Here is a 14,524-nt window from a genome sequence, read left to right on the forward strand (position 1 = left end):
ATTTACAGTCCCTCTCGTGCATAACGATATGCTCCGACGGAGAGGATTTCAGAAATAGCGCATGTTCTCTGAGCCTAATGTTAATGCGCCTTTGGGACTGTCCAGCATAAGCCTTCCCACAGGTGAACAGGGTCTCATACACCAATCTGCTGCCACAGTTGACGTGTTCGTGGCAGTGTCCAAGGCCTCATTAGTCAGGCGTTTTGCGGTAGGTGTTGACTCTAGGGCGGAGGTTTTTAAGGTTGTCGGGGGCTGAAAGCAAAACCGGCACATCGTATTTGGAGGCAATTCTCTTGAAGTTACGAGATATGAAATGAATATATTGAATGACCGCCGGTCAGCTTCTTTTTTTTTCTACATCTCTTGCTTCTTCTATTTGGTATGATCTTACATTCAGCAACGTCATACAGGATGGAAGTGGGTAGCCTGTCGCCTTGAGCCGTGATACTTGTGCGTCAATACTGTCCCTTGCTGAATGAATACAATACTTTTTCAGGGAATCGCTCAAACAAATAGAAACTAAGCCTCTTTTGACGAGTTTTGAGTGTGCAGATTTATACTAAAGTATTCGTTTCTTAGATCAAGGTGAATGCATCCAAAAGACGTGGTCATATTGAAAGGTAAGTCGGATATCAAGAAACTGGAGGTTTTTGTTAGTTGAAGTCTCGTGGGTGAAGTTGAGTCCTTGGGCCTGACCTAAAATGTGGCTTTGATAGTGCGGATGACATCTGCGTCAGGTATTTTTGTAATGAGCTCAAGGTGGTGTAAACATATTTGAATATGCGTGCGACTTGATATGATGTCAAACCCAGGATTATGCCCCTAGTGCCTCTTAAAAATAGAAATGTCACACAAAATGGGAGCCATGCATGGACCAATGCAGCTTACTTTTTTCAGTATGTAAGTCTCTCCCGAGAACGTGACAAACGGAGAGCACAAATAAAACTTAATATTTCTAGAAAAGTCACAACCGGTAAACCACAGGTGTTTTGAAATCCTAGGGCTCTATTAGATTAGACGTATTCGCTGACGGTGTCAAACAATTCTCTGTGCAGTATTGAAGAAAATAAGTATTCTTCTTCTAGGGAAAACCCATGGCGTGTCTGGGGTCGAATTGTCCTTTAGGTACTGAATTACTCCATCTGAGCTGGATACCAAGAATGAGTCATAGAGTTGGAGGACGAAAATATGGCGCGGAAGGAACCACGACATGTCACTCTGCCAAGATTCCTTCTAACTCACAATTACGCAAAAAAGGCATCCATCCTTTAAGTTTCGGCCTTGAAAAAAAGTTCCAATTGGTTCCATTTGGACGCGATGATGAGACTTTGCCTTGGCAAGTTTCTGTTTGCAGTCAGGCAGGTGATTGAAGCTCTTCCCAAGGCCACCTTCGCCTTTTCTAGGTAGATATCCCGAGGTGTCACAACAAATCCTCCCACGTCTTCGGACAATAACCGATATATATCCTGTTAGGATGATAGTAAATCACAATTCTTAATAGTTTTATTTTGCTTGCACGATTAGGACCCACCATCAGTAACACATCAACGCAGTTTTCGATGCATCGCGGCCTGTCGTTTTCTAGAGGTTTCGCTTAAATGTCATAAACGGTAAATAACATGTGGGCGCTCTGCTTTTTGGCATCGTGCAGAATTTCAGACCCTTCTCAAGGACCTTGCGTAGGCGTGCAGGAAGAGATGCATCCCCCAGAAAAGTGTCAGACTCACCTTGGCGTTTCCTGTTTTGAGTGCGGAGAAGTTTCAGGTGTGGGATGTAGGAACACCAGAGGAAATCAGGTATCTGGATTCCTGAATTCAGAAAGTGATTGTACCTTGACCATTTTGCACTGTTATAAAATCCACAGCCAGCTAGAACCTTGAGGAACATTCGATAGAATCGTACTTGTCTTCACATCTCGGAACGGACGATCTTACAGATCCTATTGGCTTGATGCGCCGAAGGTCTTCCGTAGCCGAACAGCCTATTGATGTCTGAGTAACTACATGGTGTCGGTTGGCGAAGAGTAGTACCTCGCCTGGCATGTTGAGATGGCTTCACGTGTTCCTTAAGGTTCTACCAGGCTGTGGATTTTTTAACAGTGCCCAGTGGTCAAAGTACAATTTCTTTCTGTATTCAGCAAGCCAGATGCCTGATTTCCTCTGGTGTTTCTACATACCACACCTGAAACTTCTCCGCACTCAAAACAAGGAAAGCCAAGCCCAATCTGTCACTTCGCTGGTGGATACGTCTCTCCCGGCACACCTAGGCAAGGTCCTTGTAAAAGCTCAAAAATTCTGGACAATGCCCAAAAAGCAGAGCGTCCACATGTTATTTACCGTCCCTGACATCGCGGCGAAAGCTCAAGAAAATGATTGCCCCGATGCATCAATGACTGCGTTGATGTGCTACTGAGAAGGGTCTTAATCGTGTAAGCGAAATAAAACTATCAAGCAATATGAGTCACTTTCATCGTAACAATATGAACCTGTTAATGTCCGACAAAGAGGAAGAATTCATTGTGGCATCTCGAGATATCTACCTCGAAAAGGTGTAGGTGGCCTTGAGAAAAATATTTGATCGCCTGCCTGACTTTAAATCGAAACTTGTCAAGGCCACGGCTCTTCAACTGTGCCACAGGCATGACTTAAACGAACTAAGAAAATATATCACCGCGTCAAAAGGGAACCATTTGTAAGTTTTTTTTTTCATGGCCAAGACCAATAAGGTAGGATGGCCTCTTCGTGTTATTGTGACTGAGAAGGAACCTTGGCAGGGGGACATGTCGCGGTTCTTTCTGCGTCAATTTTCCGTCCTCCAACTGGACCACCCATTCTTGGTATACAACTTAGAGGTGGTAATTTGGTAATTTAGTACCTGAAGGGCAATTCAACCCAAACATGCCATCGGTTTTCCCTAGATGCAGAAAACCTATTTTATTGAATACGGCACAGAAAATTATTTTACACCGTCAGTGAACCCATCGACTCTAATCTCAGAACACCTGTGGCTTACCAGTCGCGTATTTCCCAGAGCTTTTGAAATGTTATTTGTGCTCTAATCTTGGCACGTTCTCAGGAGTTAAATATGATAAAAATGAAAGCCGTTTACAACTCCCTGTAACGCCGAATTAGAGCGCAGCTCTTGAGGAGGAGGAGGGAAGGGTATGAGGGGGTGGGTCAAGTGACCTCGGGTGGCGGGGGGTCACGTGACCTTGGGGGTCACGTGACCTTGTGGGAGTCACGTGACCTTGGGACGTCACGTGACGTCGGGGGGGTCACGTGACCTGGGGCCACGTGACGATGCCGATGACGTTATCAGTGACGTCACTGATGACGCCATCAGTGATGATGATGATGACGATGCGGATGCCGGTGACGTCATCAGTGATGATGACGATGACGATGCGGATGCCGGTGGCGTAATCAGTGACGTCACTGATGAAGTCATCAGTGGCTATGACGTCAACGGGGGGTCACGTGACCTCGGGGGTATCCCCAGGTCACGTGACCCCAGGGGCGGTCACGTGACCTGGGTAACTATCGTGACCCTCGTGAGGGTAACCCTATTAACCCTTGTGAGAGCAACTCTCGTGACCCTCGTGAGGGTAACTCTCGTGACCCTCGTGAGGGTAACTCTCATAACCCTCGTGACCCTCGTGAGAGTAACCCTCGTGAAAGTTACCCTCATGAGGGTTACTAACCCTCGTAACCCTCGTGAGGGTTACGAGGGTAAGTAACCCTCGTGAGGGTAACTCTCGTGAAGGTAACCCTTTTGAGGGTAACTAACCCTCGTAACCCTCGTGAGGGTTACGAGGGTAAGTAACCCTCGTGGCCCTCGTGATCCTGGTGAGGGTAACCCTCATGAGATTAACCCTCGTAACCCTCGTAACCCTCACGAGGGTTACGAGGGTTGCAATTACGCCGACGCCGACTCCGACGGCGAAGCCGACGCCGACGCCGACGCCGCTCAAGCCGGGAACGGGCCCCTAAAAGCTGCGCTCTAAAAGGAACTTGGTTTGTGCCATGGATAGCTCTCATTGTTTGTGACATTTTTTTTAGAGCGCAGCTCTTAGGGGCCCGTTTCCGGCTTGAGTGGCGTCGCCGTCGCCGTCGCCGTCGCCGTCGCCGTCGCCGTCGGCGTAACCGCGCGGTGCATCATGGGAAATGTCCCATAATGCACCGCGCGAGCCCCCCACCGGGGTCACGTGACCTCGTGGGGGGTCACGTGACCCCCCGGTCACGTGACTCCCCTGAGGTCACGTGACCCCCTCCTCGAGGTCACGTGACCCCCCGAGGTCACGTGACCCCCGCCGATGTCGCGTGACCCCCGATGACGTCATCGTCACTGATGACGTCACCGGCATCCACATCGTCATCGTCATCATCACTGATGACGTCATCGGCATCCACATCGTCATCGTCATCATCACTGATGTCGTCATCGGCATCCACATCGTCATCGTCATCATCACTGATGACGTCACCGGTATCCACATCGTCATCGTCATCATCACTGATGACGTCACCGGCATCCGCATCGTCATCGTCATCATCACTGATGACGTCACCGGCATCCACATCGTCATCGTCATCATCACTGATGACGTCACCGGCATCCACATCGTCATCGTCATCATCACTGATGACGTCACCGGCATCCACATCGTCATCGTCATCATCACTGATGACGTCACCGGCATCCATATTGTCATCGTCATCATCACTGATGACGTCATCGACATCCACATCGTCATCGTCATCATCACTGATGACGTCACCGGCATCCACATCGTCATCGTCATCATCACTGATGACGTCACCAGCATCCACATCGTCATCGTCATCATCACTGATGACGTCACCGGCATCCACATCGTCATCGTCATCATCACTGATGACGTCACCGGCATCCGCATCGTCATCGTCACCATCACTGATGACGTTACCGACATCCGCATCGTCATCGTCATCGTCATCATCATTGATGACGTCATCAGTGACGTCACTGATGTCGTCACCGGCATCGGCATCGTCATCGTCATCATCGCTGATGACGTCATCAGCGACGTCATTGATGACGTCACCGACAATCGCATCGTCATCGTCATCATCACTGGTGAAGTCATCAGTGACGTCACTAATGACGTCATCGGTACCCGCATCGTCATCGTCACTGATGACGTCATCAGTGACGTCAGTGATGACATCATCGGCATTGGGGGTCACGTGACCCCCCCCCTGGTTAGTTTAACCCCCCCCCCCCCCCAGTGCCCTTCCCTCCTCCTCCTCAAGAGCTGCGCTCCAATTCGGCGTTACAGGGAGTTGTAAGCGGCTTTCATTTTTTTCGAACTGTGACAGTGGCATAATCTAGGGCTTGACCTACAATCCAGTCGCACGCATATTCAAATACGTTGACGACTGTCTTGTGCTTATGGCAAACTACCTGACGCAAACGACACCAACACCATAATCAGAATATTTCTACGTGAGGGCCAAGGACTCAACTTCACCCACGAGAATACGACTTAAATTAAGCTCCCATGTCTTGATAAGCGACTTACCTTCCAAGTGACCATGTCTATTGGATGTATTTACGTAGACCTTAGAAACAAAAATTTCAGTATGAATCTGCACGCTCAAAACTCGTTAAAAGAGGCATAGTTTTTAGTTGTTTGAGCGCTGCCCTGAAAACGTCTTGTATTCATTCAGCAAGGGGAAGCTTTGACGCGCAAGTATCAGGGCTCAAGGCATCAGGCTACCCCACTTCCATCCTGTTTGACGTCACTGAATATATGATCGAACCAAACAGAACAAGCAAGAGAGGTAATCAAAGAAAAGAGCCAACCGGCGGTCGTCGCTTATATCCATCGTATCTCTCATAACTTCGGGAGAACTGCCTACAAATATGATGTGCCGGTTTTGCTTTCAGACCCCGATAAGCTAAAAACAAATCTGCCCCAAAGTCAACACCCATCGCAAAAAGCCTGACGAATGCGGCGTTAGACACTACCACAAATGCGACAAATGTCGCAGCTGACTAGTGTATGAGATCCCATTCCCCAAAGGGAAGTTTTATGTGGAACAGTCCGGAAGATACATTAACGTAAGGTTCAGAAAACATGTGCTATCTCTGAAATCCTCTTCGTCAGGGGATCTCGCTATACATCCCGATAAGCGAACTCGCGAAACTTTTTAGGCTGAAGTCACTGCGGCCAAAGGAAACGCCTGCATGAGTGCTCCATCTGTGACTTTGTCATCAAAATAATTACAGCACATTAAATATTTTCCTTAATTCTGCTTAAATTTGCTTTGCCTTTTCCATTCCCTTCCTTTTTTATTTCTTTTTTTATTTCTCACACTCTGTTACTTCATTTCCTTTTGTTTTTTTCTATTTTTTTTACCTTTCTCCAATACTTAGTCTTTTCACATCATATCGCTCCTCTCTCAAAAATATTTATGTCTTTTAACGTTAAAGTTTTTGTTGTCTTCGTCTTCGTCCTCTGCCGATATAAAACATCAGTTGAGAGTAAGCGCTTATTCTGTGTTGTCTCCACTTGTGTATGTCTTTCGGGCTTTCTTTTTTCGTAATGTTTAACCAACGAGGCCCCTAAATTATTTTCCTAACATTTTAGAGATATAGCGTACGCTGAAATAGAGCACGGAAAGATGAAAACCGCTGTGGCGTTTTGCGCATGTGCAGTCCCGACGGCGCTATTATTAGCGTACACTATTCGGAAACTCCCTAGCAGCTGGATTGAGTAGGAAATTTAGAGACGTATTTTTCAGAACACGGGCTGACTACTAGAATTCTGGAAAAAAAAAGTGAAACAATCTTGGAAGAAGACTGCCTTGAACTTCGCAATATAGATATATACCCTAATTATTGTAATTAATTTTTTTTTTATAAATTTGTGCTAATTGGAAAATTCACGACTACAATTACCTTGCACTTAGTGTTCGCCTAAGACTAAAACTAAGGTGCAAAATAGAGCTCTTTTTTTTAAATGTGTGAAATTTAATTTGAAACATCCTGTATACAAAATGAGGGTTTCGAACGTGAACCGAACTAAACGAATAACCGAAACTGAACCGTTATTTTTGGTTGAACCGGAACTGAAATTTTCGCCGCCATCTTGAAACTGAACCGAAAAAAATATAACGGTAACCGGTTCAAAACTGTTCACGGTATATTTTTCTTGTATTACAAAATTATTAGTTCTGAATATAAAATTGGCCCTTGATTTTCTTTTATGATAAATTGTGTGTTTTCGTGGCACTTTCGTATTGGTACTATGATTAACCATGCGTCACGTGGTCACCTGACGTCATGGTGTTAAGACATGCTGTCAATTAATGTCACGTCACGCGACCCCGTGAGTCACGTCACTCACTGCGTTAAGTGGATCTGAATTGAGAACGCCACTAGATGTATTAACGTTGTTGACATTGTGACGTAACATGACATCACGACTTCGCACTGAGAGTCACGTGCCACCGTGAGTTCGCAATTTTCATGACTCTGAGTCGAGTGCTTGGATTCATAACAATCAGCATCGCCAAACATTCGGGTAAGAGCTCGTGTTCAATTGAAGATAATATTAGCCCTACTGTATATATATATATATATATATATATATATATATATATATATATATTTATTTATTTCTGTTCACAAAATATTTGCCCTTAAGGAGATGGTCGTCTAAGGTCGCCATAAAAGTGATCTGCAGATGTGTTTAGAGCCTGGTAGGCTCTTTGACAGTCCAAACAACTCTTGTTTGGACTGACGAATGGCCTACCAGGCTCGAAACGTATCTGCAGATCACTTTTTGGCGACCTTGGACGACCATCTCCTTAAGGGCAAATATTTTGTGAGCATATTTCTCTTGAGTGCCTCCTTTTTATCCTAGGTGCTGTTCCTGTATATATATTTATATATTTGGAACTCAGCCTATGATTTATGCTTTGCGAACCCACCGTATGACTTTGACGAACACTCACGGTTTATATATATTAGCTTCAAATCACGTAGCTGCTTGTTCTAATTGCAAGTTGAAGAAAGGAAAGCTGTTTCTTTTATTTGTTTAGTCTGCGTCTGCCATTGCTAGGAGGGGGAAACTAATGGATGGTTTTTCAAGTTATCAACGACAAGGATTAATTGTTCGTGGTATTTACTGAAAGTACAAAAAATGTTGCACGACCGATTTTACATGTATGCTCATCATTGAGGCACCCAAACATGTTTTCGTTATTGCTGAAGTGCCTCACGAGTTTGTCCCCGGGATTGGAAATATTGAAAGGACTAAATGCGACTTATTAATCCGATGTTTCATATAACTATAAGTGTGTACGGGAGCGATACCAGAAAAGAAAAGTCCTAGTGGCCTCAGAGCGGCGACAGAACGTTGGCAGTCTCACAGGATGGTCGTTCTCATGTTCTTTTCGAAGTTAAGATCACCTCTCTATTTTGTTTAAACTTCACAGTTGGGTGCAGAGTAAAAGAAATGGAGGATTACCGTTATCAAGTGACATACATATAATTGTCGAACGAACACCCTCTCAAAATAGAGGAGGCAGTCACTCAAGGATAAAAATAATTTTCTGGAGGTGCAACGAAATCATAAAAAAGAAATAATAGGGTGGGGGGGGGGGGGTAATTGGTTAGTTTTAAAAGCATATACTGTCTCGTAAAGGTTCCTCTGCCCCGTATCTTGGGCGCAGAGCAGAAAGCGTGGCCCCGGAAACTATAGTGACAGATGGGTTAGTTTGTACTAATTAACGGCATTAGCGCACACGTATGAGGAAGAGAGAAGGGACAGAAAAGAGCGCTAATGCCGTTAATATGTCTAACTACCAACTAGCCCAGTTATCAACCCTTTTACGGGTTAGTTTGTACTACTTTGTTTGCAAACTACTTTGTTTGGAAAGACACTCTTGCCACGACGAGCTTTTTCATCGTGCCAGACGTTCGCGCCGTTCTTAACGACGACACACCAAGAAGAGGAATTTGTGCTTCTTCAATACATGGCTTTCAGTGAGCTCGAACCTTCCGCAGCGTGCATTTTGCCCTACCAGATATAACTTTCGAAACAAGAACAAATCGCAATGACCACCAGTATACAGTGCGATGACGTCACCTGGAAACCATGTTAAACTGTTCAGCTTTTTGGTGAACGGCGATGCTCGCAACACTAGCAATAGATGTCCACATAGTAAAGCCGTGCAGTATTTATAGCAGTCTCGAGATGATATACGGCAGCCCCATGAAATGTTAGAGCACATCACTGATTAATCACACAGTGATAAAGTGAGGGCTCAAAACAAGGACACGTAAAACCTAATATGAAATTAGCCTCCCAAGGCAGTGTCTCGCGAAATTTCCTTAAGTGTCCAAAAAATTGACACTTAGTCAAAAAAGCAATAAACAAACAAAAGTGAAAAAGTTTTTATTCGTTAACCTGCCTAAAGAAGTCTTATCATTGGCGTTTCAAGCGCATCCCGGTGAACATGCTTGCCTTTTTTTTCAACCTTATACACATGCTCACTCAAACATTTCTCTTTTTTTGTTTTTGCTTTTTACATATTGGCAGAAAGACCCGATAGTTAGCGATTCCGAACCAAACCCTAAGCCATGGTACGTCTCAATGCTCATACATCATACAAAAAACACGGGGTTTGCTGCAAACATGACGACAGAATAATCTGCAGATACGCGCTACAACAATGATCCCAGCATTTTTGCTTCATACACATATGTATGCCTCGCACACGACTGCAGACAGGCTCTTGTAGGATGTGTTGGCGGTGTATGTAAGGCTTAAAGTGCACCTTAAAAAAAACGCAGTTATTACTACTCACCAGATTTGGAAAGTAAGGCTGGATCAAGGAAAATGCCGCCGATATCCAGAACTCGGTGTGCACCAGCGGCAAAAGCCACACGTCCTGCCTCAGAAGTTCCCAGCGGCTCTTTGTAAGCCCGCCGCCACTCGATGCACCCATTTCGGGGGGCACGTTGTCTGAGGATCCGAACGATTTGCGCTCCGATGACAGCGTAAAAGCGTGAGACTTCTCGTCGGGGGCGGCGTTGGTGACATTCGGAAGAGTCGGTTCATTGTACGGGGGCAAATCTTTCACGGGAACGTCTTTTTCGCTAATGTGGAGCGTGCCCATGTTTGCGCAGGATGTGTTTCTCTGCGATCTAAGCGGCGTCCCCGATGACACCAATGAGCATCCGCTTTGTTCGATGGACGTCGCAACAGACTTTGATCGACAGAAGTTCATCTGCCGCAGCGCACCGACATCTGCATCAAATGTACCGTCACAGGAAGTCACGCCGGTATGCTGAAAATAAATATAATAAAAACAAAAAGTTTAGGAAGGCCTTCGTATTGCAGGCAGATTTGTAATTTTTAGTGCGGAGCGTTCTGACGCAGCGCGCCTTCTTCCACAATTGTGGAAAATGCCGCGTGAGGTAATTAAAGCAATTACTGCGCTGTGCTAGTGACTCAATTTTTATGCATCATTCATTTCTTTTTATGTGCTTTCGTGCCATAGGTTTGATAAGATTTTGTATATTTATTTTATTTATTTATGAAAACTGTTCGCCCCCAACTGGCTGTGCTAGGTACGGGGCATGATATCACATGTAATATGCTATACAAGTTCACAAATAAATATAGAGTAGAAAGCGAAAAAACAAATAGCCGGAATACCAGCTAGTCATACAATGAGCGTATATATGAAATAAAACCTGTAATTCCCAGAACTCGTTTGGTGTACGACTTAAACAGACCGGTCTTTTTGGTTCTCAACAATACATAGTTTATCATCGCTTAAAAGACAGTATCCTGCTTAATACGTCGTATGATCGTTACCATCGATGCGATGACGTTTATAACTTCATACCTAGTCTTGTTGGCTCATGCTACATCACGTCAAGTGAACACGTAACATGATGTGCCCCGCAGCACAAAATGCCAGGTCACGTGATGCTGATTTATTCACCTCCATGTCGTTATCTCAATTCTATTTTTGTGTCGGTTATTTTGTGCGGGTCGTTTTTTATATAGGCTCCCCAATAACGTATATGGCATTGATTTTGCTGGAAAATTATATGCGACATAGTCCTCACGTCAAACGCAAAGCCGACGGCATATTGCCGCGCTCGGGGCCGAGCAAACAGCGCTCTGTAAGGGACACTTAAAAAGTTCGAGTTTATTTTTACTCTGAACCTAACTTTTATTATTTCCTCCTCCTTTCTTGCTCTCCAAAGTGCCTGTTCATTCTCACCCCGAACGCTCGACGATCGAACCTTCTTGCCTGAATTTTCGAGATACGAAATCGGTCTAGATACAGAGCTGCGCGTGATCTCGCCGAGTCAGTTTCGCTCTCGCTTGCTGTTATGCCGCCAAATCGCCACCTGCTTGTGTGATGTCTACACGCTCGTTTTTGATTTTGTTTGACATAAGTTCGACCCTTAAACTTTCAGTTTTAAACAGGATTTTCGCTGCTTCTGCTGCTGTCATTCGTGACATTTCTGGTGAAGGTGCGGGGTAGCACCTTATGCCCCTTCTTCGTACGCCCCCGAAGAGCAGCATGATCCGATCGACTTCAACTCCCGGAAGACTCCCTCCTGCTGAAAAAACCGAAGCTCAAGAGAGCCGTCGCAAACAATGTGATGCCCAGGAATTTTTGATTTTCATCGGACCGAAGTAGGAAGAAGCCGACGAAACCAACTATGGCCTCTCGGGGTCTGCAAACTGAGAAACTGAGACTCCCGCCGCTGGCTTCCAAGTCGTTTACATGCCCACCACCCCTCAAACTCCAGCAAACTTCCACGGCGAGATTTACGAAGACCTCAAAGACAGGTTGAAGCAATACGAACGGCCACTGGCGCTCTATTACCAATGAACTTTCAAACAACGACTTCAGAAAGTGTATTTTTCCATCGAGAGAACCGCGCGACGCTGGTCCAAAAATCATGAAGCGTCGCTTACTAACGGGGAGTTCCTAAAGCCAGAACTGCGTCGGAGCTTCGCGAACCAGCAACGACGGGAACGCGCCGAAGAGCAGCAGCAGTTGAGAGCTCAAGGACCAATAGAAATAGTGATGAGCTTTGTCCAGGACTTTCTTCGCCTATTCAACCGCGCGAATCCCCAGGCCGTAGAAAAAAAAAAATTAAAGTAGCTGGAGACCCTTATGCGCGTCTTGAGAGAATGGATTTCTGGTGGCTGTTTACGAAATCCACCTACCACCGTCGATGGTTTCGTAAAAGAGGCAACGAACATCAATCGGGCCCTCTAAGACCGTACCGTTCACTACAAGTTGCTGCGCAACGTTGGTGTTCCTGCGTTCTCGAACCTCGACGTCGATTCAAGCCTCGCGGATATCGGAGAGATTATCCGCGACGTCATCTTGAAGGAGGTGAAAAAAATTTTTTCCGGCTGCCTAATTCCCCGCTTCGCTCTCCGTCACCGAAGCAGTAAGAGAGAAAGTTCAACGGGCGCTCCGAACTGAGGCCCCCGACAGAATCGCGGCGACCGAGGAACCGACCGTAAGCTACGCCGCGTTTTTTTACTTCAAGTTTTGCTTATATTGCCCGCATTTATTTTATAACCGAAGCTACATTTCAAAAAGATTATGTTCATTTTAATAAACCACGATGGTGGCGATCTGTCGCGATAAGGGGGTAGCGCCATCTATCAATACGAACGCGAAACACACCCCGCTTCTGAACCCCTGTCGTCTGCGTGGCTGCCCGCCGTAGACCCTGGCAAGTTTCTTGGCCTTATTTTTTTCAGAAAGAGAACTATGCGTTGTAATTTTACAAAAAAAAAACCGACCTGTGAAAAACACATTTGAAGAAACGTCTAGAATGCTACGTGTAGGCGTCGATTTTTACGGTCCATTTTAGATCGAGCTATAGTGACTTGGACCACTCTATATTTCCATTAAATGATATGGGATTTAATCAGCTCGCGGTCTTGAGTGATAATACGAGCGTCGCAAGCTGATTTGTCGACCCCATATTGTAATTCGATCGGAATTACATTAATTTTGCAATGTGGCCGGGGTATAACGCAGGAATTTAGTGACTGCACGCGATAATATCGCTTACATGCTCGTAAGTGACACTTATCTCGCCGTGTCCGCGTTGACTACGTCTACCTGATTTATTACTGTGATCCATAGGCGTAGACTTCGGGGAGGCAACGGGGCTCGTCCCCCCCCCCCCCCTGGTGAGATCCGGGGGGGGCGGGGTGGCAGAGCCTCCCGCGAGCCCGGACGTTGATCCTTACCGAGACGTTGTTTACATGCCATGTAAAGAGCTTCTATAGTAGCGGCATGTAAACAAAATAACGCCCACGTTGCCTTTATTGACAAAATACATGGGAAATGGAATCCCAGCGTGCTTTCGTTAGCTTCAATCTCCAGTTTTGGCGAAAAAGTAACGCGCAGCACCCCCCCCCCCCCCCCCCCCCCCCCGGAGAACTTTTCAGCCTGTACCCCCCCCCCCCCCCCCCCTTCGGGAAAATGGAAAGTCTACGCCGCCGCTGTGATCTGTGTTGCTGTGTCCAGTCACTGCGTGTCTTGCCATTTTGTCGAAGTAGTTCTGTATAAAATATGCATTCCTGCAGCAATAATTGGGTGACTCGGTGTTTTCGACATAACACAATCGCATTTCTCTATGCACGTCTTAAACGCATACCTCAATTATGCCATTTCGTATCGATTATTTAGCGGTGCAATATTTCGCCCGTGTAATAAAATGTTTTCTAGCCCCGTTGCTATGTGCAGCTTTTATTTTAGCTAATATGACACGTGTGACTAAAAGCGGGTTACGACGGTCGATCTACGCGCGTTACATTCGCTTCGACGCGCGCCCCCGATGGCCTTCCTTTGCGACGTCACGAGAACAGCGCTACGGCCTTAGTTTCTAGGAGGTGTTGTCCCGAAGCGCGAAAACTAGCGATGCAAAACTATCGATACTATCGACAGTTTTTCCAAAACTATTGATAGTGCCGCAGAACTCTCGATAGTCGACAACCGATAGTACTATCGATAGTTTTTCGATAGTCGACAATCCATAATACTATCGATAGTCTTTTTTTACTATTGATAGCCAAATTTCTGGTGACTATCGATACTATCGATAGTACTATCGATAGTGTTTCACAACTATGGTAAGTGCTTGGGCTAATTGGTGTCCCATTTGAAAAGAATAAAGCGAGAAAAAGAGAAGAGGGATCGACGCAGACTACAAGTTTCGCAAAACTATCGATAGTAATCCGTCGACAGTACTATCGATAGTTTTTTCTATCGATAGTCAAATTTCTGGGGACTATCGATAGTGCTATTGATAGTATTGCACCACTAGCGCAAACGCTTCTCCGACCGTCTCATTCGTGCGGAGAGGGCGTAGTCGGAAAAAAAGAAGGAGGCGGCGTCTTTCCGCGGGGAGGCGCTCCCAACCCAGTCATCGACAGCATGGCGCGAGGCAGAAGAACCCAAGAAAAAGTATTGTT

General features: G+C 45.8%; 1 protein-coding gene across 1 annotated transcript in view; it reads right to left on the bottom strand.

Annotated features, from left to right (window-relative positions):
• The window catches only part of LOC115332824 (MFS-type transporter SLC18B1), a 47,289-nt gene extending 37,120 nt beyond the window's left edge, over window positions 1–10,169 (bottom strand). Inside the window, exon 1 of the mRNA XM_042291360.1 lies at window positions 9,858–10,169. Coding sequence (XP_042147294.1) covers window positions 9,858–10,169 — 312 coding nt within the window. The remainder of the gene's footprint in view (window positions 1–9,857) is intronic.
• Between the last annotated feature and the right edge of the window lie 4,355 nt (window positions 10,170–14,524).

The sequence above is a fragment of the Ixodes scapularis genome, unplaced genomic scaffold (assembly GCF_016920785.2).
Source record: "Ixodes scapularis isolate PalLabHiFi unplaced genomic scaffold, ASM1692078v2 PGA_scaffold2__306_contigs__length_199485367, whole genome shotgun sequence".
In the NCBI taxonomy this organism is placed as follows: Eukaryota; Metazoa; Arthropoda; class Arachnida; order Ixodida; family Ixodidae; genus Ixodes; species Ixodes scapularis.